Below are 27,734 nucleotides of genomic sequence, written 5' to 3'. Positions count from 1 at the left end.
AACCAGCAGGGACAACAGAGCAAGACCCCATCTCTACAGAAAATTTAAAAATTAGTTAGTTGACCATGGTGGTGTGCTCAGGCACTTGAGCTTGGGCAAGAGAACAAGACCTTGTCTCTAATTTAAAAAAAAAAAAAAAAAAACTTGACTGAGAAATTCAGTACTAGTTGCAATACTATGTTGTTTTTCACTTTAGGCTCACTGCCAACTTACCTGAACTACAGGTATGGTTTCCAGTGAATGCAACATTATCTCTGCTCTTACTTTATGCTGTCAGTTCTATAACATAATCAAGCTCTAACACACTAATAATCTACCAAAAATAAAGTTATTCACTTAAGCTAAAAACTTTTTTTCACATCCTAAAAACCACTAGAGATTAAAATGTCATATTGTTATATGAGCCTTTACAAAGCTTTATTTTCAGAAGTCAATATTATCATTGCTTACTTCATAAAAGTAATAATTTAAATAAAATCCTTACCTTCCAACCACTGCCAGCCTCTCTATAATATGGGAAGTTATCACAAATCCACTGATAAATTTCACTTAAAGTCATTTTCTTTTTGGGTGAGCTATTAATTGCGAATGTAATGAGGCTGGCATAACTGTATGGAGGTTTCCCATCTTTGTGCTGTTGGACTTCTTCCTGGTCCAGAGTTGTATTTGGGTCAAGGAGTGCATTCTTCTTAGAAATTCCTGTTCCATGTACATTTTGTGTAGCATCAGATTTTTGGATGGCTGCTCTCATGGTGAGCTGTGGTAACCAGTCCATAGATGTTAGGCTGCTCTCCAGTTCAGATGTCATCCTGAAGGTAAATAGACTCCTTAGTCAATATCAAGGAAAGAACCCCTGCTTCTCAAAATATCCAATATTCACAAATCTAGGAGTTCCAAAGTGAGGGAAAGCCTGAGTTACATCTGGAGAAAAAAGATTGAGTATGTTAATGAGCAAACCAAATATTTAAGGGATCAACATTTCCAATCTTTTTTCTTAATTTTTCCTCACCAAAACACAACTAACTTTGTTTAAAAATTGTTTAAAATACAGAACAATACATACAAAAAAAGTGATTCCGACGCCAATCTTTCTAAAAATCGCTGCCTGTTTCTTTAAGAAGGCAACAGGCTCTAGGAGTGAAAAGCCCAGCTGCAACCCAACTCTTTTACTCACCACCAGCACAAGCCCTTAAAGTTTAAAATGTACCTTTGGCATTTCTTTTACATAAATTTTAGGAGAGTCATAAAAACATAATACCAAAAGTAAGGTGGAGGCAAGAGGTCAGAGAAGTAACTGAGAAACTGGCATGAAGGCAAGAAGGCAGAGTTTATGCAGGTAGGAGGTAGGAAGAGTAAAGCAGGGTATACAAGGATTAGCAAGGAGATAAGCTAACTGGGGGAGATGACTGAAAAAAGGAATGCAAAGTCAAGGACACTGATGAGTGAGAGAAAAAGAAAATAGTACCAGGAAGTTACTTGTGTAAAAAAACAAAAAACAAAACAAAAAAAAAAAATCAAGGGACAGGTTTACAAAAACTAAAGATGTGGGAGTACAGAATATAAGGCATTAAATCACAGAAACGGTCAGCAAGAAACGCAGCATTAAAAACTCAAAGACAGGTTTGGGCAAACATCCACTGATTTGAATTCTACAGTGTATTTCTCCCAAGGCTGAAAAATTCAGACCATTACCACTAAATCTGCCAGGTTAACACATATTCTAGAAAAGGGAGAAAGCTGCTCTAAGAACTGAAGATAAGACCATAGAAACAAGGCTTAACACTTCACATTGGCATTCTTAACTTCAGCAGAGGATATAAGCCCTCTATTACTGGGTCAAAGAAGTAGAAATAATGACTGACAATAAAGTAGAGAAGAATAAAAAAGACTTCTAAGTGATGACAAAATAAACGGAAAAAAGACGACAAAATAAAAAAACTTAAAGGTCTCTTTTGACTTAAAGGCAAAAGAAAACATCTGTAACTATGAAAATACCATATAGGCACTTCATTCCAAATGGCTCCAGGCAAAAAGCAACCTTGAGTATTATGTGTAGGATCTGAACAACTTGGAGGCAACAAAGAATTAATAAAGAACAGGGGCTTTGGGGTGAGGAAGACCCGAAGTCTAAATAGTGATTCTAACAGTTACCAGCTGTAGAACTATAGAAATGTTAATTACCTCTACCTCCCAGCTTTCTCATCTGTAAAATGTAACAATAGCACCTATGGTTAAAATATTACTTTGAAAATTAAATGCGATAAAACATGCATAAAAGAAATATTCAGTAAGTGCTGGTTAATAGTACCAGTCTAGGGGTATCTTTGGAGGCCACTAATACACCATAAGGCAAACCAGATTAAGCAAGAGCAATTATAAATCAGACAGCCATGAGGATTCTACCTGCACTGCCAGTAAATTGAGTCCTCTTGATTTTCAGATATGTTGATCCACAATTTTACCTTACTCATTTTTCTCAAATTCCCTCCATCTCTATTGTACACATTCTTCTGAACCTGAACTTTAAATTCATCTATATAGCACCTTCAGAGATCTTTAAAAAAAACCTTCCTATCCTACCCTATAATCTCAACCAGAAACCCCTGCTTCCAGCAAGAAGATATAAGGACTTGCAGAATAAGAAGACAGGATAATTTAGAGATCACACAATGTCAGAATAGTACAGAAAGTACTCTAGAGATCAGAGACTAATCCTCAGTGATAAAAAACTGAAGTTAAGGTTCATCCAATTTCACACAGTTAGTTAGCAGTAGTACGAAAATGACAGCCCAGATCTGTTCCCAATCTGTCAGTTTCGCTAACCAGATCTCATCTGTAAAATGAGAATGATAATTTAAATAGCACCCACCTCACTGATGTAAAGTTTTCAGAACAGTGCCAGGCAAGTAATACTTATGTTAACTACTGGTAGTGGTAATAAGAGTGGTTGCTTCCATCATTATTCACATTTCATTCAATAAGGATTGGCTATGTTATACGATGCCGTCATCCAATTTACCTCAGTCAAGTCTCCATGGAATAGAGCTTTATTTTGTTCACATTTCCAAAGCAGCCAGTTACATGCATTTTCATAAAAAAGTATATTACAAATTGGAATATAATTGTTATTGCAGGTGCTCCCTACTGAGAACCATCTTTGCCTTCTGCTCCCTTCCACCAGTGCCAGTAATAAGACATTGTGAGAAACTCAGTAATATAGGTATTTACTATGTGTTATATTTAACAAGAATGCATAAATTATACATGTATAAAGAGCTATGTTAGAGTATAAAATAAAAATAAACACAAAGGAAGTGTGGTAAAATTCCTGTCTTCCAGGAACTTATAATCCAATAAAGGTCAGACACAACAGAGAACTGAATAAAAGTACACAGCTGAGCTCTGGGTGCTGTAAAGTTTCAGGAAAAGGAGAAAACAACATGGACTGAAGCCTTGAGGGTAAAGAAGGAACTTCAGCTAAGTCTTCAGCTAAGTTAAGATTTAAATAGACTGGAAAGAAAAAGGACCCTAGTCTCCAAAGCCATGATGTGTAAAAATTATTCCACTGTGCTTATAATTCATCAGTTCTGCAAGAGCAAATTTTAAGTACACTATAAAAAGTCTCAAATTTAAACTCTAAAAAAGTGGGGCTTCTGTTCTGTTTGCAATTTCTTAAATTTTATATAAGCATTCTTAGGAAGTAAAAAGTGCCTCCATTGTTGGGACTTAGGCTGGTGGCTATTGTGGTTCTCCATTAAGCGTGGAGAACACCAAAGATGACCATTAGATTTGGCCAGATCACCAGTAACTTTAGAAACAACCTTATTAGGCTGGGTGCAGCGGCTCACACCTATAATCCCAGCTCTTTGGGAGGCCAAGGCGGACAGATCACTTGAGGTCAGGAGTTCGAGACCAGTCTGCCCAACATGGTGAAACCCTGTCTCTACCAAAAATACAAAAGTTAGCTGGGTGTGGTGCCACATGCCTGTAATCCCAGCTATTCGTCAGGCTGATGCAGAAAAATCACTTGAACCCGGGAGATGAAGGTTGCAGTGAGCCAAGGTCACGCCACTGCACTCAAAAAAAAAAAAAAAAGTGAGACTCTGTCTAAAAAAAAAAAAAAAAAAAGAAACAAACTTATTAGTGGAATGGTGATGACAGAAGTCCACTTGTATAAGAGAACAGATGGTGGTGAATTTAAAAACAGCATGGGAGGCTCTGAGGAATCTGGTTATGGAAATCTGGTTAAGAAATGTCAGGCCCTCATTACCTCACCTCATTCCAAAAGCTTCCTAGCTGGCTTCCTAGACTCTGATGTCTCAACTACCACTCCCTGTTAATAATATCCAGTCCATGCATACACTCCAAAAGAAATGTATCAACACTACTTTCATGTCATTATGCCTAGACTCTTTCAATGATTCCCTAACTCCTACCATACAAAATCTAAATTCCTCATTTTCAACTACTTTAGCTTTTACTGATTTTTCATTAAGCCTTCTCTTAATTCCTAGAGCAATTATAACCTCAGTTTGGTAACTGACATGTTGTTTCACATGCACGGTGAATCATATGCTTAAGCCTTCTACCTTCATCTCTTCTCCCCCAACCACTATGGACAGTGACCACACATTAGTACTTCTGATGCTACCTAATACCATGCCAGGTACAAGTTATCTGAAAAATAACATGGTAATTGGATAAGGAATAAAGGCTTTCTTTTCTGGAATGCCCTTTACTTACCCATCTGCCAGGCTGGCTTCTACTTCTTCAAGACCAAACAACTCCCCCCTACAGAAAGCCTAGTCAATCCCCTTTCCATCCTCTACCTCCTAAGCTAAAGGAGCTATTATTCCTAAAGCAAAGTATAAATACCTCTATCATAAAATTTACATGAAACTGTGATTATCTTTATCTACCTCTCTCCCAAAGGACTCTGATCTCCTTGAAAGAAGAAACTTGAAATAGTAACTGACCAATGAAGGTATGGGTGAGCTCCTCCTCAAACAAGTGAGACTGTAACAAGCTCAAAAGTTAAAAGAAAGAGGTGACATAGAGTACTAAGTAGCAGAAGGTAAGGGTACTTATAGGTTTAAAGTCCTTGGTAAGAAAGAAAAAAGGATGACTCAGAGCACAGATTGACACGCAGCATTACACAGGAAGAGAAACCATTCTACAGGAATAACAGAGAAAAATGAGAATATGGAAGTAAAGATGAAAAGCACATAATGTTACTTGTGGGAGAAAGCAAGGCATGGAGAATAATTTATGTCTGAAGTTCTTAAATCTACATGGTAACTGCTGCTTAAAAGAAGTTCCTCTTTTGGCTAGCGTCAGCGAGAAAAAATAAAAAATAAAGAAGTTTCATAAGGGATTTTTTCCTTCATAAAATTAAAGGATAAGGAGCATCAGGCTATAACAACTCCAAACTAAGTCATATCACAGGGGTTTTAATCCCACTTTATGAAACACAAACACTCATATGATCCCATATATGATTTTGGCTACTTTAGTACACTGCATGGCCTCCCTCTACAACTTTCCTGATTCCCAAAGTGTAGCAAAGACTGACTCCAAAAGTTTTTCAAGTTTCAATGGTATCAAAAAGGGGGGCAAATGGGTAGAGATACTGTTGGCTCCCTAAATGGAGGTAAGAGAAAGACCAAAGAAAATAAAAAGAATAATAATAATGAGGGTGTTATGACCCAAATAACCCAAATACTACTGAATTCTCCCACTTCATTCCTGTCACGTGGCGTTTCATCTTAAGACCCGTGACACACGAAAAGCTGGGCAACTTAGAGCTCAGGAGAAATTTTTCTAATTACCACAGGACTGATTCTTGAATTATTCTGATCTCATGAATCTTTTAAGGCAATATGTGCTATCACTCCTATTATAGTGTTTCAGCACTCAAGGCAACCAGAAGCAGGGGCTATGCCTATTGCCACTTAATATTTGTTCTTACCTTTTACCTTAGGAATAAATCCCAATTTTATTCAGGATGGCATTGCACCTTTTGCCCTGCCTGCTATCTGGAATGTGGACCTAATTAATTATTGCTCTAACAGTCATCTTGGATCACAAGATGATCTTGAAAATAGAAGCCAAATACTGAGCATACAGAAACAGAGAGAAAAAGCCTAGATCCCTGATTTTTTCTGTGAAGTAGTTTGTGAAGCTGCCATCCCAGCGGCAGACTGACTACCATACAGACTTTTAACGTGTTTACTATAAAAGAGTCTCTATGAGCAGATGAATGTAGTTTCTAACACAGAGAATTTAGGACATGGCAGTGTGGTGATACAAGTAACATAACCTAAAATATGTTTTAGGACACTCTTAAAGAGGCGTTAATGAGTTAATAAATTCTGATACTGAAGGTTGGAAAGATGATGACAAAGAATTTGGTCAAACTGTTATCTGTACAATTTGAAAAGCAAGCCATATGCCAACTGAGACTAGTGCAAAAAGAGAAGCAGGAAAAATTTAGAATGTTGGCATGTGTTGGCTCTTTCTCGCCATTTAAATTGAAGTCCTAAAAGAGAAATAAACTGATTAGTGTTACAAGTATAGACAGAGAAAATACAGATTTGCTAAGATAGGTACTCCCTGCCCTTGTCCTGCAATTTCAGCTAAGAGTCTTATAACCTGAAGTCTTGCAAGGCTAAAAAAAACACCAAGTGCTTCTGAAGTCCAAACTGAAGTAGCTGAGTGTAGCTACAAAACTACAGCATTAGCAATAGAGAAGACTGATACCTTAACACACAAAGGTAATGTTAAGGTGTTGTCTTTCTACCCAAACTATTGTTTCAAATGACCTCACCAAAGCCACCTTTTCCTTAGGAGCTAAGTGATCAAACTCGAAGGTGATCAACTCGGAAGAAGGAAAATATCTTCTTTATTTTCACTAACTTGTGACTGAAATTTAGCATTGCCTTTACCTATAAAAGTAGACAACAAATCACAGTAACATTAATAGTATCTGTAACTCTGCCACCAACAAAAATGAGAAATGCTGCTATATGTGATGTCTATGGATCAGCAGTTCTCAGTGTGGTCCAGAGACCCTTTAAGCAGTCTGAGGAGTCAAAACTATTTTCATAGTAAGATATTATTTGCCTTTTTCACTCTGATCCTCTCATTAAGTGTATAGTAGAGCTTTTCAGATGCTATGTGATACGTGATATCACAACAGATTTAACGCAGAGAGAAAGATGAGAATCCAGCTGTCTTCTATTACGTCAGATACTTAAAAGATCTGCAAAAATGTAAAGTAATGCAATTTTCTCACTAAATTTTGTTTTGGAACATACAGTTACTTTTCATAAAACTTGTTATCTATGTTACCAAAGGGCTTTTTAAAGATCCACAATGTAGAACTGAATTCAATTATATTTGTTATATGCTGTATACGATGGAGACTTTTGTTATTTTTTATGTGAATATTTTAAATTTTCTTAGTTTTAATTTGTAATACAATAAACATGGACAGATATAACCCATAAACAAAAGCTCTTTAAGCACTAATTTTTTAAGGGACAAAAAATAAGAAACACTAATCTTCAGTCTTTTGGTCTCTTCTTATATTTAGACATATGTATTAATACAGTATATACAATATTTCTATATGAACTTGTTTCTTAATATATATATATTTACATATGTGTGTGTTTCTTATATATAACAGAGTAAGGACTTTGAAGTAACTCTGATACCTAGGCTTAAATTCTTACTCTTCCACTTACTAACTAACTATGCATCCTTGAAGCAGTCAAATAAGCCTCTAAGCCTCAAAGAAGTGCTCTGAAGAATAAATGACAAAATATATGTGGAATATTTAGTACATAGCGAATAACTGGCACACATAGGCATTCAATAAATGAAAAATATTATAATCCATTTTGTTAGAAACACTTTTTAAAAGACAAGCTTGCTTATTTTCCCTTTGACAAAAGTCTCCATAGTGTCTACAAAACTCCATATAGTCTACAACATATAAAGGACAAGCCTGCTTATTTTCCCTTTGACAAAAGTCTCCACAGTGTCTACAATACTCCATATAGTCTACAATATATAAAAGACAAGCTTGCTTATTTTCCCTTTGACAAAAGTCTCCATAGTGTCTACAACACTCCATATAGTCTACAACATATAAAAATACAATTGAATTCATTTCTATATTGTGGATTTAAAAATATATATATATTCCCTGGTCATGCACATAATGTCAGGCTTTGTATGAAGGGTACGATACCCAAAGGGGCCAAAAAATAATCTCTGAATTACCTGTAAGTCTTCTCAGATAAGCAATCTGACACAAGCTATTTAACAATATAAAATGTCTGAAATAATAAATATTACAGACTTTCCATACTGCTCATCATGACAAATTGAATTGGAGTTGTTTTCAGAGGATCATAAATGGCTTCTATCTACCTTTAGATTTCTTATTGTAATTTCGAGCACACTAAATGCTCAAAGTAAAATTAGACTGAGTCTCTTACACAAAACCACTTTAATTTTTATAAGAAATGGACCAAAAATAAGGGGTAAGTAGAGAAAGAAAGCTGAGTAAAAATATTCTCAACTAGAATTAAAATGTTAGAAAAACAGTAAATAACTACGTTTCCTTAAGCACACGATAGAAGATGAGAAGTTCCATCAAGAAAAGGCTGTGATGTTTTAAGGAAGAAGTTGCTATGCTAGAGGAGAAGAAAAAGATAGAAGGAGAAGACAGAGGAGAAGAAAATCTAAGTTAAAGTTCACTCAACTCTGAGCTTTAAAACGACACTCATCAAAGAAGAGAAAAATTAGAGAACTACACCAGTCAATTCATTGAAGAAATTAATATCCACTGAAGGAGTTCAAAAAAAAAAAAAAAAAAAAAAAAAAAAAAAAAGTAGAAATAAGCTAAGTTAGAATCCCTTAACGCTATGGATCTCACCATGAGTCAAGTGACCATTACCTACTACTAATTAAAATCCAAACAAACAGACCTTCAGTTCTAACAATGCATCAGTCATTACCCACTTACATAAAACACCAACACTGATTATCATTACAATTCCATGGTATGAAAAGGAGTGGAAAAGTGTGAAGATAACTGACTTACATGGAAATCCCAGCACTATTTGGGATGCTCACCAATAATTCACCTGTAAAAATGCTGCAGCTTAAACTTACTAGACTCTAGAAGTCTCTCTGGCTAAAGTCTTCCTTATTCTTTCTTATTCTATCATATCTTCTTTATCTAGTATACTGGCTCCTTTTTAAAGATCCTACACTTTTTGTTTCTATTTTTTATTTCTTGCCATCACTTTACAACATTGGGTCTTCAACTTTGCCGTCTTTAACATAGACTTTATCTTTTTCTTCTTACCAAATACAGCAACTTCTTCCTTAAAACATCACAATCTTTACTTGATGGAACTACTCATCCTCTCCCATGTGCTCAAGGAAGCCACAGTTGTTTACTTTTAAATTTTTATTTGGTAATTTGCAAATACGAATACCCTAATTTTCAACCCTCCACTAAGCAGATATGGGATCTCAGACTTCCTCAATTTCAAACGCATGAAGGACTTAGACTGTCATATTTCAAGGTTTACTGTAAAATCCAATGACCAAGTTTTGGACAAAGGATAGACATAGATCAATAGAACAGGGTCCAAGTAAAGTAATTCGATTTTCGACAAAAGCACCAGACAAGTCAGTGGGGAAAGGAAAGACTTTTCAAAAAATTATGTTAACACAAGTGATTGTCTGCATAGGAGAAAAATTAACAATGACCCTTGAGTCACAGCATATATAAAAATCTGAAAAATCAACAACAAACCTAGATATAAAAGCTAAATCTATAAAACTTGCAGGAGAAATCATAAAAGAAAATCTTTGTAACACCTGGTTAGGCAAATATTTCTTAGATATGACATTTAAAAAATCACAATTCATAAAACTGATAAATTGGACTTTATCAAAATTTAAAACTTTTGTTCTTCAAAGACAGTGTTAGGAGAATGAAAAGGCAAGCCACAGACTGGCAGAAAACATTTGCAAAGCATGTATCTTAAAAAGGACTTGTGAGCCCTACAAATTACAGGGCTCACATATGTAATCCCAGCATTTTGGTAGGCCAAGGCAGGAGGATCACTTGAGGCCAGGAGCTTAAGACCAGCCTGGGCAACATCACAAGAACTTACCTCTTAAAAAAAAAAATAGATTAAGGGGGTTCAATCAAGGCAGGAAGATCACTAGAGCCCAGGAGTTTGAGACTGCAGTGAGCTATGATCATGCCACTGTACTCCAGCCTGGGTGACACAGCAAGATCCACCTCACTGGGGAAAGGGGGTATGGACCAACAGGACTTGTATCCAGAAAATATAAAGAACTCTCAAAACTCAATGGGATGGAAAAACCCATTTTTTTTTAAAGGGCAAAAGAAGTGAACAGGTATTTCAACAAATAAAATATAGCAAAGATTCAGAGAAGCCAAGGGTGGGAGCCAGGAGGATAGGCGCAGGCTCAGGATCCTGAGGCAGGGTGGGGGGATTGTTGCAGGAGCAGAGCCAGGGAATGGGACCCTGAAGAGGCAGGTGCAAGGCCAGGGGACAGGACCCTAATGAGGGGGGTGCACAGAAAAAGGATTCATAAGATGCTCAAAATCATTAGTTATTAGGGAAATGCAAATTAAAACAACACTGAGATATCACTACACACCTACTAAAATGGCTAATTAAAAGACTGACCATACTAAGTGTTCACAAGAATATGGACCAAATGGAACTCTTAAACACACTGCTGGTGGGAAATGGCACAACTGCTTTAAAGACAACAGGCTGCCAGTTTCTTAAACATATACCTACAATACAGCAGTCATTTCACCTCCTGGTATTTACCCAAAATAAACCATATAACTATACTAAGATCTGTACACAAATGTTAATAGCATTTTTATTTGTAATAGCCAAAAACTGAAAACAATCCAAATACCCAGCAACAGGTGGATGAATACACAAACTGTTATGAATATATCCAATGGAATAAAAAGGAATGAACCGCTGATGGATGCAGCAACACAAATAAATCTCAAAATAATTAAACAAAACCCAGACAGAAATAAAAATATATATTGTATGATTCCATTTATATAAAAATCTAGAAAATGCAAATATATAATAAGGAATAGAAAAGCAGATTGGTGGGTACCTTGCAGAGACAGGGACAGGAGGGAAGAACTGCACAGGAGCACTTTCAGTAACTTTTGGGAATGATGGATATGTTCACTACATTGATGTAGTGATGATTTACATGTGTATATATTTGTCAGACTTATAAAAACGTACTATGTCATTTACATCTCAGTAAAGCTGTTTTTAAAAAACAAATATTTGTGTGCTGGAATGGTGGCTCATACCTGCAATCCCAGCACTTTAGGAGGCTAAGGGGGCAGACTGCTTGAGCTCAGGAATTTTTAGAGTAGCTTGGGCAATATGGTAAAACCTATTTCTACAAAAAGTACAAAAATTAGCCAGGTGTGGTGGTATGCACCTGAAGTCCCAGCTACTCGGGAGGCTGAGGCAAGATCACTTGAGCCTGGACAGTGGAGGCTTCAGTGAACTAAGATCACACCACTGTACTTCAGCCTAGGTAACAGAATGAGACTCTGTCTCCAAAAATAAAATAAAATAAAATAAAAAACAAGTATTTGTGATTTGAACTAGGTAAAGATTTCTCAGCTTGGACATAAAAAGAGACAAACAAATATTTGTGATTAGGAATAGGTAAATATTTCTCAGCTTGAACAATGAAAGAAAAAAATTGGTAAGTCAGATGTTACCAAAATTTTCTTGCTCTAACAAAAAAACTTGCATCCAGAATATTTAGAGAATTCATGTAACTCAATAATTAAAAGACAAACTACCCAGTTTTAAAATGCACAAAAAATTTAAACAACGACATGCAAACCCCGATAAACACATGAATGATGCTCAACATCATTAGTTATCAGGGAAATGCAAACTAAAACAATTAGATACTATTCCAAATTCACTAAGCTGTCTAAAATCAATGTGAAAAGCAATAATAATCCTCCTTCCTGAATGTATTTTAAGCATATCAGGTTCTTCTTGATACCAATAGCAAAAATAAGATTTGTGTTGTGAGGTAGAGCATGAATGATTAACCCCATTTCATATGGATTCCAATCCAGTCTCTTGAGCTTCTCCTCTTGGTTTTCTATTTCTTCAATTATCTATCTATAGACCTATCTTGTACTACATTAAGAAGCACTATCTTTTTCTCAGCCTCTATTTACTCATCGTCTTGTCTTTTCATAACTCCATGCTTTGTGCTTTTTAACATAGCTGATATATCACTTTGCAAGCCCCAGATATAAGGGAGGGACTGGGAAGCTGTTAATAAAACTGTGAAGAAATGGATCCCTATACTAAAAATCCCCATTCAGATCCCTAACCTTCAAAAGAGACCCAGCCAAAGTGCCTATCTATCAGGCATTCAAATAAGCACTAGTTATAGGGTGGAATGATCTTTTTGTTTTCTTTTCTTGCTTTTGTAGACTCTTAAACATTAGTGAGGACATAAGTATTCAATATATATTTGTCAGATTGAATAGAATTGAGGCAGGAGCCCAATTTCAAATCTACAATTCTAAGGATACTCTGGATATGCTAACATAAAGGTGAGAATCTAGTCTCCTATTCAATACCCACATGACCACCATAAAGAATCCTAAAATTACCCTCTCTTGAAATCCTTTCTCAACCAAAAGTGGATGCTTGCTCTTTGTCTCACACACGTTCTGTAGTGTTTTGCCTAGCTCAAATCAATGCCCTTTCTCAGAGGTGCCTCCAACCCCAGGGCTCTGAAAGGTGTACTATACCTTGTCTGCACCAGTTAATAGAGAAAGAAATTAAAGGATATGAACCAAGGGTGATATCTAATCCAAGCTGTTTACCTAAATTTTCTTCCCCAGGATTTAGAAGTGAAACAGTTTGGGCTGCTCTTCTGTATGAAGAAGCCATCAACTTGAGACCAGGCACAGTGGCACACACCTGTAATCCCAGTACTTTCGGAGGCTGAGGCAGGCAGATCACTTGAAATCAGGAGTTCGAGACCACCCTGGCCAACATGGTGAAACTCCATCTCTACTAAAAATACAAAAAAAAAATTACCCAGGCATGGTGGTGAGCACCTCTAATCCCGGCTACTCGGGAGGCTGAGGCAGGAGAATTGCTTGAACCCGGGAAGCAGAGGCTGCAGTGAGCCAAGATCGCACCATTGCACTCCAGCCTGGGCAACAAGAGTGGAACTCCATCTCAAAAAACAAAACAAAACAAAAACAAAACCATGAACTTAAGAGGGATGGAAAGGTTGTGTGTCAGAAAATCAAAGTTGTCTGTAGAAATGAAGACATAAATTAGATTCAAAGAAACTCAACAGAGAAGAGTAAGTACACTGCCTAGGTTTCTAACAGCTTTTCATCAATTCCTAGTTCCATTTCAAGAGACTAAACTATCCTTGCATTCTGTAAAATACAACCATGTTTTCTAAATTCAATAAATTCTTTTTATTTTTTGCTTGAGGTATCCAGTGTTAGCTTGTTTGCAACCAAGCAAAGCTTTTTTTTAAACTTTAGATTCAGGAGGTAAACATACATGTTTGTTACATGGGTATATTGCATACTGGTGGAGACTGGGCTTCTCGTGTACCCACAACCCAAATAGTGAACATTACACCCAACATGTGATTTTTCAACCCTCCTCCTCCTCCCACCCTCCCTCATGGTTGAGTCTTCAATATCTATTATTTCCATCTTTATGTACATGCACATCCATTATTTCGCTCCCACTTATAAGTGAGAACATGTGGTATCTGATTTTGTTTCTGAGTTATTTCACTTAGAATAATGACCTCCAGCTACATTCATGTTGCTGAAAAAGACAGGATTTCATTCTTTTTTATGCTGTGTACTCCATGGTATCTGTATACCGCATTTTCTTTATTCAGTCAACTGTTCATGGATACTTAGGTTGGTTCCATGACTTTGCTATTGTGAATAGTGCTGAACATGAATACAGGTGGGGTTTTCTGTCTTGTGTTTTTGCGAGATGGAGTTTCACTCTGTCGCCCAGGATGGAATGCAGTGGTGCAATCTCGGCTCACTGCAACCTCTGCCTCCCAAGTTCAAGCAATTCTCCTACCTCAGCCTCCCGAGTACCTGGGATTACAGGTGTGCACCACCATGTCCAACTGATTTTTGTATTTTTAGTACAGACAGGATTTCACCATATTGGCCAGGCTGGTCTTGAATTACTGACCTCAGGTAATCCGCCTGCCTCGGCCTCCCAAAATTCTGGGATTACAAACGTGAGCCACCACACCTGGCCAGGTGTCTTTTTTACATAGTGATTTCTTTTCCTTTGGACAGACACCCAGTAATGCATTTGTTAGATCAAAGGGTAGTTCTATTTTTAGTTATTTAAGAAATCTCCATACTGTTTTCCACAGAGGTTGAACTAACTTATATTCCCATCAACAGGGTATAAGCATTGCCTTTTCTCCACAATCACAACAACATCTGTTATTTTTTGGCTTTTTAATAACAATTCTGATTGGTGTAAGATAGTATCTCATTATGATTTTAATTTGCATTTCTCTGATGATTAATGTTGAGCATTTTTTCACGTTGTTTGTTGGCACTTGTATTTCTTCAAAAAATCTCTCTTCATGTCCCTTGCCCAGTTTTTAAAAGAAGTTTTTTCCTTGTTGAACTGAGTTCTGTGTAGATTCTGGTTATTCACCCTTTGTTGAAGTAATAATTTGCAAATATTTTCTCACATTCTATAGGCTGTTTAATCTGTTGAGTATTTCTTTTGCTGTGAAGAAGATTTTAGTTTAATTATGTCTCATTTGTCTATTTTTGTCTTCATCATAAATTCTTTGCCTAGGCCAACATCCAAAAGTATTTCTTAAGTTTTCTTCTAGGACTTTTATAGTTTAAGATCTTATGTTTAAGTCTTTAATCCATCCATCCTAACTTTTTTTACATACAAAAAAGGAACGTACATCCTGAGTTAATTTTTGTACATGGTGAAACACAAGGGTCCAGTTTCATTCCTCTGCATATGACTAGCCCATATTCCTACCACCATTTATTGAACAGGGTGTCAATATTCCTTCTCCACTGTTTATTTTCAACAACTTTTGTCAAAGATCAGTTGCTATAAGTATGAGGCTTTATTTCTAGGCTCTCTATTCTGTTCCACTGATCTGTAAACATATTTTTGTATGACTACAATGCTGCTTTAGTTACTATAGCCTTGTAGTATAATTTGAAGCTACGCAATCTGATATATCTGAATTTGTTCCTTTTGCTTAGGATTGCTTTGGCTATCCGGGTACTGTTTTTATTCTATATGAACTTTGCATTATTTTTCTAATTCTGTGAAAAATGATGTTGACAATTTGATAGGAATTTCATTGAATCTATAGATTGCTTTAGGTAGAATGGTCATTTTCGTGACATTGATTCTTTCATCAGCACAAGATGTTTTGCCATTTGTTTGTGTCACCTGCAATTTCTTCCATTGGTGTTTTGTAGTTCTCTTTGTAAAGATCTTTTACCTCCTTGGTTAAATGTATTCCTAGGGGTGTGTGTGTGTGTGTCTACTGTAAATGGGATTGAGTTCTTGATTTGGTTATCAACTTGAACGTTATCAGTGTATAGAAATGCTGATCATTGTACATTGATTTTGTATCCTGAAACTTTAATGAAGTCTAGGAGTCTTTAGAGTTTTCTAAGTATACAATCATGTTATAAGAAAACTTCCTCTTTTCCAACTTGGATGCCTTTTCTTTCTTTCTCTTGCCTAACTGCTCTGGCTAAGATTTCCAGTACCATGGTGAAGAGGAATGGTGAGAATGGACATCCTTCTCTTGTTACCGTTCTTAAAGAGAATGTTTTTAACTTCTCCCCTTCAACATGATGTTGTCTGCAGGTATGTCATACATAGCTCTTATTATTTTAAGGTATATACCTCCAATGCCTAATTTATTGAGGGTTATCATGAAGTAATGTTGGATTTTATTAAATGCCTCTTCTGCATCTATGGCAATAATCATATGGTTTTGGGGTTTGGTTCTATTTATGAGGTGAATCACATTTACTGATTTGCATATGCTTAAACATTCTTGCATCTCTGGAATGAAACCCACTTGATCATGATGTATTATCTTTCTGATGTGCTGCTGGATTCAGTTTACTAGTATTTGTTGAGGATTTTTGCACCTATGTTCATTAGGGATATTGGCCTGTGGTTTTCTTTTCTGGTTGTGTCCTTGCCTGACTTTGGTACAAGGGTAATACTGGTTTTACAGAATGAGTTAGAAAGGAATTACTCCTCTTCAATTTTCTGAAATAGTTTCAGTAGTCTTTCGTAAATGTCAGCTTTTCTTTTTACGTCTGGCAAAATTCAGCTGTAAATCCATCTGGTCCTAGCCTTTTTTGTTGTTGGAAGGTGATATGGTTTGGCTGTGTCCCCACCCAAATCTCATCTTATAGTTCCCATTAATACCCATGTCATGGGAGGGATCCAGTGGCAGGTAAATGAATCATGGGGGAAGTTACCCTCTACTGTTCTCTTGATAGTGAGTTCTCACAAGATCTGATGCTTTTACAAGGGGCTTCCCCCCGACTTTGCTCAGCACTTCTTCCTTCTGCCATGTGAAGAAGGACACGTCTGCTTCTCCTTCTGCCATGATTATAAGTTTCCTCAGGCTTCCCCAGCCCTGTGGAACTGTGAGTCAATTAAACCTCTTTCCTTTATAAATCACTCAGTCTCAGGAACTTTTTTTTTTTTTTGGTGAGATGGAGTTTTGCTCTGTCGTCAGGCTGCAGTGCAGTGGTGCAATCTCAGCTCCCTGAAACCTCTCACTGAGTGGTTCAAACAATTCTCCTGCCTCAGCCTCCTGAATAGCTAGGATTACAGGCACACACCACCATACCCAGCTAATTTTTGTATTCTTAGTAGAGACAGGGCTTCACCATGTTGCCCAGGATGGTCTTGATCTCCTGACCTCATAATCCGCCTGCCTTAGCCTCCCAAAGTGCTGGGATTACAGGCATGAGCCACCGCACCTGGCCTCAGGTAGTTCTTTATATCAGCATGAGAACAGACTAATATAGAAGTTTTCCTTTATTACTGATTGAATTTTGTTACTTGTTATTGGTCTGTTCAGGATTCAAATTTCTTCCTGGTTCAATCTTGGAAGGTTGTATGTTTTCAGGAATTTGTCCATTTTCCCTAGGTTTTTCTAATTTATGAGCATAGAAATGTTTATAATAGTCTCTGGTGATCTTTTGTATTTCTGTGGTGTCAGGTGTAATGTTTTCTTTATAATTTCTGCTTGTATTTAAAACTCTTTTTCTTGGTAAACTTAGCAAGCAGTCTGTCAATTTGTGTATCCTTTCAAAGAACCAACTTTTTGTTTTACTTATCCTTTGTATCATTTTTCTATCTTATTTAGCTCTGCTCTGATGTTTGTTCACTTCTTTTGCTAGCTTTTTGTTTGGTTTGTTATTTTTCTAGTTCCTTGATATATGATGGTAGGTTGAGATCTTCCTATTTTTTTAATGTGAGCATTTAACACTATAAACTCTCCTCTTAGCACTGGCTTTGCTGTATCCCAGGTTTTAGTATGCTGCATCTCCATCTGCATTTATTTCAAAATTTTTTTCAATTTCTGCCTTAATTGCACTGTATATCCAAAGTTCATTCAGGAGCATGTTGTTTAGTTTCCATCTACTTGAACAGTTAAGAGTTCCTCTTGGTACTGATTTCTAATTTTATTCCACTGTGCTCCAAAAAGATACTTGATTCTGATTTCAGTATTTTGGGATGTATTGAGACTTGCTTTAATGGCCAAGCATATGGTCAATTTTGGAGGATATTCCATGTGCAGACGAGATTAATGTATGTTCTGTAAATGTCTACTAGGTCCATTTGGTCTACAGTTTAAGTCTAGAATTTCTTTGTCAATTTTCTGTCTCAATGATCTGTTTAGTGATGTCAGTGGGGTGCTGATGTCCCATTATTATTGTATTGCTATCAATCTGCTTTGACCTAGTAGTATCTATTAATCTGGGTGCTCTGGTGTGGGGTGCATATATACTTAGGATAATTAAATCATCTTCTTGTATCAAACCTTTTATCATTATATAATGCTCTTCTTGTCTTTTTTTTTTTTTTTTNACTGTTATTGATTTGAATTTTATCTAATACAAGAATGGATCCTACTGCTGGCTTATGTCTTCCATTTGCATGATAAATCTTTTTTCACCCCATTGCATGATAAATCTTTACAGCAGAGATGGGGTTTAAGTCTGCAGCTGTCTTTAACCAGTGTGCATGTGGGGTCTCTTGTTGGCAGCAGATGGTTGAGTCTTGTTTTTTGTTTGTTTTTTAATTTAATTTGCCTCTCTGTATATTTTAAATGGAGCATTTAGGCCATTTACATTCAAGGTTAATATTGATACATGGGCTGGGTGTGGTGGCTCACGCCCATAATCCCAGCACTTTAAGAGGCCAAAGTGGGCAGATTACTTGAGGTCAGGAGCTCGAGACCAGACTGGCCAACACAACAAAACTCCATCTCTACTAAAAATACAAAAATTAGCCAGGTGTGGTGGTAAACACCTGTGATCCCAGCTGCTTGGGAGACTGAGGCAGGAGAATTGCTTGGACCCAGGAGACAGAGGTTGCCGTGAGCCAACATCATGCCACTGTACTCAAACATGGACAACAGAGCAAGACTCCATCTTAAAATATATATAGATATAGGCTGGGCACGGTGGCTCACACCTGTAATCCCAGCAATTTGGGAGGCCGAAGTGGGCAAATCACAAGGTCAGGAGTTCAAGATCAGCCTGGCCAACATGGTGAAACCCCGTCTCTACTAAAAATACAAAATCAGCCAGGTATGGTAGCACACACCTGTAGTCACAGCTAATCAGGAGGCTGAGGCAGGAGAAGCAATTGTACCCAGGAGGCGGAGGTTGCAGTAAGCTGAGATCACACCACTGCACTCCAGCCTGGGTGACAGAGTGAGACTCCATCTTAAAAAATATATATACATATATATGTGTGTGTATGTGTAGATAGGAAGATAGATAGATACAGATACAGATATGTGAGGCTTTGTTCCTGTCACAGTATTGCTAGTTGTCTTGGAGTTTCAACTATATAACTGTTTTATAGGCTCTTGTGAGCTTTGTAATTATGTGTCCTTTTACGATGGTAAATACTATCCTTTCATTAACATGTTTAGAACTCCTTTCAGCATTTCTTATATGATCGATATAGTGGTGATAAATTCCCTTCACATTAGTTTGTCTAGGAAAGACTTTATTTCTCCTTCATTTACAAAGCTTATTTTGGCAGAATACAAAATTCTTGGCCAGTGGTTGTGCACGGTGGCTCCCACTTGCAATCCCAGTATGCTGAGAGGCCAAGGCGGGCGGATCGTTTGAGCTCAGGAGCTCAAGACTAGATTAAGCAACATGGCAAAACCCTATCTCTACAAAAAATACAAGAAAATTAGCCGGGCATGGTGATGTGTGCTTGTAGTCCCAGTAAGGCTGAAGTAGGAAGATCACCTGAGCCCGGGAGTTAAAGGCTGTAGTGATCTGTGATCACGCCACTGTACTCCAGGCTTGGACAGCAGACTGAGGCCCTGTCCAAAAAACAAGTAAAATAAATTCTTGGCTGGTAATTTTTTACTTATGCCTGCTAAAAATAGGCCCCCAATCTCTTCCAGCTGACTAGCAGGGTTTCTGGTGAGAAGTTAAAGTGTTAGTTTGATGGGATTTCCTTTATAGGTAATCTCTTCTCTCTTGCTATTCTTAGAATTTTTTCCTTCACGTTGACTTTGAACAGTCTAATGACTATATGCTTAGATGAGATTCTTCTTGCAATGTATCTTTCAGTTCTCTGAGCTTCTTGTATCTGGATGTCTAAATCTCTTTCCAGACTAGGTAAATTTTCCCTAATTATTTCCTCAAATAGGTTTTCTAAACTTTTTACTTTTTCTTCTCTAGAATATCTGTAACCTACAACTTTGGATGCTTTATGTCCCCTATTTCTCCAAGGCTTTGTTCACATTTTTTTTCTTTTGAGACAGCATCTCACTCTGTCGCCAAGGTTGGGGTGCAGTGGTGCAATCTTGGCTCACCACAACCTCTGCCTCCTGAGTTCAAGTGATTCTCCAGCCTCAGTCTCTCAAGTAGCTAGGATTACAGTCACATGCCACGGCGTCCTGCTAAATTTTTTTGTATTTTCAGTACAAACAGGATTTCACCATGTTGGTCAGGCTGGTCTCAAATGCCTGACCTCAAGTGATCCACCTGCCTCAGCCTCCCAAAGTGCTGGGATTACAGGCATGAGATACCACATCTGGACTTTGTAAATTTATTTTAATTCTTTTTTTCTTTACGTTCATCTGACTAAGTTAATTCAAAAGACCTGTCTTCCAGCTCTAAAATTCTTTCTTCCACTTTCTCTAGACTATTAAAGCTTTCAACTATATTTTATAATTTCTTCAATGAATTTTTCACTTCTAAAAGATGTTTATATTTTTTTTTTAGTGATATCTCTTCTTTCATATCCAAAAGTGTTTCTCCGATTTGTGTTCATTTTCAACTTCCTATTGGATCTCACTGAACTTCTTTAAAAACATTCTGAATTCATTATTTTGTATTTCAAAGATTTTAATTTCAGTTAGGATCCATTGCTGGAGAGTTGGTGTGATCCTTTGGGGGCACTGTAACACACTTTTTTCAGAGTTTCAAAGTTGTTTTTCCGGTTCCTTCTTATCTAGATAAGCCGTCTCTCCTTATTTTTGTATTTGCTTTCATCTGCATGTGATTTTTCTCACCTTCAGGAGCTGTCTGTAATACATGTTATGTAGGGTTCTTTTGGCTTCCGTTCTGGGTGCTTTCAGTGGCAAAGTTCCTCAGTTATACATAGCCTTTTTATGGTAGCTTTCCCAAATGCTGGTTGTATTAGTGATGTACAGGGCATGTGAGCAGGCTTACTGCATCTTGTGGGGCCAGGGTGGTGGAGGTCTCAGGAAGTTTATCTAGATCCCAGGTAATGTACACATGTGTCAACGGATTTTCCACTGTGTCATGCAGTTAAACCTCCGAGCCAGCAGGTGGCACTCAAGGTAAGAGCCAGCTGAAGCCAATGTAGATAGGTATATAAGAGATCCTTTTTCCTGAGAGAAGCTCTCTGCTGCCTCAAGCAATGGGCTGACCTGCAGAATGCACAATGGTCTGGAGCTCCCTGCTCAGCCCTGGAGCAGGAGACTAAGACAGGTGGGTCCAGACCAGGCAGGCCCACCTACAGGTCCCCCAATGGCAGGGCACAAGCACCAGGTCTGGAGGACAGGGGAGGGTTGGGGTTCTGTGGGAAACTACCAGGAATCCAGAGGTACGCCTAGGCATGTAGTTGGGAAACCTCCACTGCCCCAAATTCTCTGTATGGGAAGTAGAGTACAGCCTAAACTCCTAATCAAGAAGAATAAGCACTCCAAATGCCTAGAAATATGTCTCTGCACTAAGTGTCACTGAGCCACAAAGCTTGCCTATGATAAGCTTATTATATCAAGTCATGTAATTTTTTTTGTTTTTCAGTATTATTTTGCACTATGTGCACCGTTAGTAGGCACACATTTTATATTTAACTCACTAGTATATGCAGTAATGCTTTCTATTCCCTATTACCTGATATATGATTCGCCCCATAAAAACTCAAAATTTCTCCATCTCCCTGAAATTTAAAAAAAAAAAACTGCTGCCTTTTAACAAATTTTTTTAAAAATTTTAAACAAGATTTTTTTTTCAATTTCAGTGTTCCAAAATTAAAGTGCTGCTTTTCTATTACTTTTTTCTACTAATCTCCTGGCAACAAAAGCCAAAATAGACAAAAGGGACCTAATCAAACTCCACAGCTTCTGCACAGCAAAAGAAAGTCATTAGAGTGAATCGGCAACCAACAGAATAGGGAAAAATTTTTGCAGTTTATCCATCTGACAAAGGGCTGATATCCAGAATTTACAAAGAACTTAAACAGATCTACAAGAAAAAAACAAACAAGCCCATTCAAAAGTGGGCGAAGGATATGAACAGTCACTTTACAAAAGAAGACATACATGAGGCCAACAAACATATGAAAAAATGCTCATCATCACTGGTCATTAGAGAAATGCAAATCAAAACTACATTGAGATACCATCTCACACCAGTTAGAATGGCGATCATTTAAAAATCTGGAGACAACAGATGCTGGAGAGGATGTGGAGAAATAGGAACACTTTTACACTGTTGGTGGGAGTGTAAATTAGTTCAACCATTGTGGAAGACAGTGTGGTGATTCCTCAAGGACCTAGAAATAGAAATTCCATTTGACCCGGCAATCCCATTACTGGGTATATATCCAAAGGATTATAAATCGTTCTACTATAAGGACACATGCACACGAATGTTCATTGCAGCACTGTTTACAATAGCAAAGACTGGAACCAACCCAAATGCCCATCGATGATAGACTGGACAGGGAAAATGTGGCACATATACACCATGGAATATTATGCAGCCATCGAAAATGATGAATTCATGTCCTTTATAGGGACATGGATGAACCTGGAGACCATCATTCTCAGCAAACTGACACAAGAGCAGAAAATCAAACACCGCATGTTCTCACTCATAGGCGGGTGTTGAACAATGAGAACACGTGAACACAGGGAGGGGAGCACTACACACTGGGGTCTGTTTGGGGGAAATGGGGGAGGGACGGGGTGGTGGGGAGATGGGGAGAGATAGCATGGGGAGAAATGCCAGATATAGGTGAAGGGGAGGTAGGCAGCAAATCACACTGCCATGTGTGTACCTATGCAACAATCTTGCATGTTCTTCACATGTGTCCCAAAACCTAAAATGCAATAAAAAAAAAATTCCATTTTTACTTATTTTTTATAGTGCCCTCAATTAAATTGAATATTGTTTGGCAGCCTTCATTTAAGAAAAACGCCAGAAATTACAATAAATACTGACAGCCAAGAGGCAGTAGAGTTAAATGGTTAAAGCATGCGTACTGGGTAAGGACTACATATGAATGCCAGCTCTATCCCTAATTAGCTATATATTTTTGAGTTACTTAACTTTACCTCAGTTTCCTCATTCGTGAAATAAGGATAATAATGGTACAGAGTTGTTGGCAGAACTTAATAAACTTAGAGTGCTTAAATAATGCCTGGTCTAATAGTAAGAACACCATAAACTCTAGCTACCAAAGTCAGTATGCAGTTACAAAAGCAACTTAATGTCCTTAAGTCAATGAATAAGTCCGTCAACAGTACTCCTCTCTATCTGGTGTTCAAAAATGGAGGCCTTAGGACATTAGGCTCTTAGATTAAAGATTAAGTTACACTTAGGATGATCCAGACCAGTGCTGTTAAGCCAGGCACAGTGGATGATGTCTATAAACCCAGCACTTCAGGAGGTCAGTGAGGGAAGAACACTTGAGCCCAAGAGTTCAAGACCAGTCTGGGCAACATAGGGAGACCCCGTCTCTATAAAGAATTTAAAAATTAGCTGGCATGGTGGCATACATCTGTAGTCAGTCCCAGCTACCCAAGAGGCTGATGTGGGGGAAATTCTAAGTCCAAGAGGTTGAGGCTACCATGAGTCATAACTGTGCCACTATACTCCAGCCTGGGTGACAGAGCAAGAAAGACCCTGTCTCAATCAATCAATCATAAAACAGACCAACACTGCCCAATAGAACTTTCTCTAACAATGGAAATATCTGTGTGCTGTCCAATATGATAGCTACTAGCTAGTGAGACTTAAAATGTGGCTAGTATGGACAATAAAGTGATTTTTTAATTTTACCTATTTTTAATTAACTTATATTTAAATAGCCACAAGAGGTTACTAGTTCTTGTATCAGAAAACTCAAAATACATTTTAAAGAAAGTTTCTGTAATGGTGAAATTAAGAGGGTTTTCTCATTACTCATAATTTAACTGGAACAAGCCATATCTAAACATGTACATTAATAATAATTTTATTAATTCAAAAAATTAAAATAATGATAAACATGGCATGATAATGCAAAAGCTATTTCTGCTACTGTGTGGGACACTCAAAAGCCTAAAATTTTAACTACATTAATTATAAATATATTAAACATATAATAAATTAAATGTCAGCAATATCCTTAGCCTGAAGGCCAGTGGCAAACCTGAACACTAGTAGTACATACTCTAGAATCTTAGCATTTAGGATGAAGGAGAACTAGAACAAAGTAAAACAGAAAACTTTCTTCTACCCCATATTCTTACACCATTAGCAAAGGATACAAATCTGTCCCATTCCCTCTTTTATTCTAAAAATGATGAACCTTTTTGCTTTCTACTGTTAGAAACTAGAAAAGAGGAGAAAACATGCCAGATTCCTCATGTATAAATTTAACTCCTTGAATCCCCTTCCTCTGTATGGGAAGGGGAGTATAGCCTAAACTCCTGATCTAAGAGTAGGTGGTCCAAATGCCTGGAGATATGTCTCTGCATTGAGTGCCACTGAACCACAAAGCTTGCCTATGATAAGCTTACTAAGTCGAATCATACAATTACTTTTTTATTTTTCAGTATTATTTTATACTATGTGCACTGTTAGCAGGCACATATTTTACATTTAACTCACCAGTATATTCAGTGACGCTTTGAAGTTAGAGCAGTGAAGTAAGCATTAGCAACCCTATTAAAGCAAAATTAGGAAAAGTAATTTGCCCAAGAGTACATGGCTAATATGTGGCAGAGAGAGATCTGAACCTGCATATACATTATTTTCAGTCTACATACCACAGCTGCTTTATCAATACCAGCATGCTTCTAGAAATGAGGCAGCAGAAAGCTTGAAATAAATCTACCTTCTTCTGGTAGTTCTAAACAGCAGGGTCATCAATTTCAAGGAGGGAAATGAGGAAACAGATGGACAGGAAACTCATCTGGGGCACTAACACACAAGTTTCTCTGGCATTCAAATATTTCTATGTGTTCCCTAGCATACCCTAAGTAGACAAATTAGATCAATAATAAAAGGCATCAAAGCAGCATAATAAAAATGAGTCAAAAAAGGGATAAATACAGAAAAATGTAAGAGGAAGTAATCTCAGGTAGAAGGCATTAAATGTTACCAGAAATTATTTAAGTACTACTGTGCCCCAGGCTGCATACATGTAAAAACCATAAAATAAATCCTCCAATAAATGTTAGGTAATTCAGAAATACAGAAAGGGTCCCATTTCAACAAGCCCTATAAGAAACATCGAGTCTATTTTGCTTTGATTAAACCAAATTAATGGAAGTCCTAGCTCAAGCAATTGGACAAGAGAAAAAAATAAAGGGCATACAAATAGAAAGGAAGAGGTCCTTGTTTACAGATTATATAATCTTACATTGGAAAAACCTAAAGACTCCACCAAAAAACTACAAGATACCAACAAATTCAGTAAAGGAGACAAAATCAACATACAAAAACCAGAGTTTCTATAAGCCAAGAGTGAACAATCTGGAAAAAAAAGTCAAGAAAGTAATCTCATTTAAAGTAGGTACAAATAAAATAACTAGGAATTAACTGAAGAAGTAAAAGACCTCCACAATGAAACCATCAAATATTTATGAAAGAAACTAAAAAGACACACAAAAAAGGAAAGATAATCCAGGTTCATGGATTAGAAGAATCAATATTGTTAAAATGTACATATTACCCAAACAAACTACAGATTCAATGCAACCCCTATCAAAATACCAATGACATTCTTCACAGAAAAAAAAAAAATCCTAAAATTTATAGGAAACCACCAAAGACTCAGAATACCCAAAGATATTCTGAGCAAAAAGAACAAAACTGGAGGAATCACAGTAACCAAAACAGCATGGTGCTGGCATAAAAACAGACACCTAGACTAACGGAACAGGACGGAGAACCCAGAAACAAATCTATATATCTACAGTGAATTCATTTTTGACAAAGGTTCCAAGAACATACAATGAAAAGGACAGTCTCTTCAACAAGGTGCTGGGAAAACTGAATACCCATATGCAGAAGAATGACACTAGACTCCTATTCCTTGCCATAAAATCAAATCAAAATGGATTAAAGACTTAAATCTAATACCTAAAACTAAACTACTAAAAGAAAACATTGGGGAAACACTCCAGAATGTTGCAGTGGGCAAAGATTACTTGAGTTATACCCTACAAGCACAGGCAACCAAAGCGAAATGGACAAATGGGATCACATCAAGTTAAAAAGCTTCTGCACAGCAAAGGAAATAACAAAGTGAAGAGACAAGCCACAAAATAGCTTAAGTATCTACAAACCACCCATTTGAGAAAGGATTAATAACCAGAATATATAAGGATCTCAAATAGCTCTACATGTGAAAATTTAATAATCTGATTTTTAAAATAGGGCAAAATATCTGAATAGGCATTTATCTAAAGAAGATATACAAACGGAAAACAGGTGTATGAAAAGGTGGTCAATGTCACGATCATCAGAGAAATGCAAATCAAAGCTATAATAAGATGTCATCTCACCCCAGTTAAAATGGTTTTTATCCAAAAGATAGGCAATAACATGCTGGAGAGGATGCAGAGAAAAGGGAACACTGGATTTTGTACACTGTTGGTGGGAATGTAAATTAGTATACAACCATGGTGAATAGTTTTGAAGTTCCTCAAAAACACTAAAAATAGAGCTACCTTATGATCCAACAATCCCACTGCTGGGTATATACCCAAAAGAAGGCAAATCAGTATATCAAAGAAATACCTGCACTCCCATATTTGTTGCAATACTGTTCACAATAGCCAAGATTTGGAAAAAAACTTAAGTGTCTATCAACAGATGAATAGATAAAGTGTAGTATATGCACAAGATCCTGTCATTTTCAGTATGGATGGACCTAGGTGTGATTATGTTAAGTGAAATAAGCCAGGCACAAAAAGACAAACTGCATGCCCTCACTTATTTGTAAGAGCTAAAAATGAAAACAATTAAACTCTCGGAGACAGAGTGGAAGGATGGTTACCAGAGGCTGGGAAAATAATGGGGTGTCAGGGAGAGTGAGAATGGTTAATGGATACAAAACAATAGAAGGAGTGACTAAGACCTAGTGTTTGATGGCACAAAAGGGTGACTATAGTCAGTAATGATTTAATTGTACATTTTAAAATAACTAAAAGAGTATAATCGGATTGTTTGTAACAAAAAGGATAAACACTTGAGGTGATGACTATACCCCATTCACTGATATGACTGTGCACTGCATGCCTGTATCAAAATATTATGTACCCTATAAATATATATTTTACCCACAAAAATTAAAACTTGAAACAAAACAAAATTATAATAGTCTACTATAACAATATTTAAAAGAAGTATGTCATATGAGACACATACATACTCACTTGTCTACATAAAGCAAATAATCAAGGAAAGCTTTTGCTTTTTCAGTAAGCTGTTGTCTTACCGAATCTGTACTTGGAAAGAAAATATAGGTACATCTGAGGGTTCAAATCCATCTTATCCAAACTCAGAAAGCAAAAAGATTCTGCTAAATATTTAAGATTCTACTGTTTAA

General features: G+C 37.0%; 1 protein-coding gene across 7 annotated transcripts in view; it reads right to left on the bottom strand.

Annotated features, from left to right (window-relative positions):
* FOXJ3 (forkhead box J3) overlaps window positions 1-27,734 on the bottom strand; it is a 175,340-nt gene that overhangs the window by 117,131 nt on the left and 30,475 nt on the right. For 5 of the 7 annotated variants that reach the window (XM_017541778.2, XM_037743187.1, XM_017541780.2 and 2 more), the window contains exon 3: window positions 485-809. In XM_017541778.2, the coding sequence (XP_017397267.1) occupies window positions 485-809 (325 nt within the window). Of the gene's footprint in view, window positions 1-484; window positions 922-15,787; window positions 15,799-27,734 lie in introns of all 7 variants that reach the window. The other 2 variants (XM_037743186.1, XM_017541779.2) reach the window with 2 other exon arrangements.

This window comes from Cebus imitator, unplaced genomic scaffold (assembly GCF_001604975.1).
Source record: "Cebus imitator isolate Cc_AM_T3 unplaced genomic scaffold, Cebus_imitator-1.0 Scaffold136, whole genome shotgun sequence".
Lineage (NCBI taxonomy): Eukaryota > Metazoa > Chordata > Mammalia > Primates > Cebidae > Cebus > Cebus imitator.
This window is presented reverse-complemented; position numbering and strand designations above follow the sequence as displayed.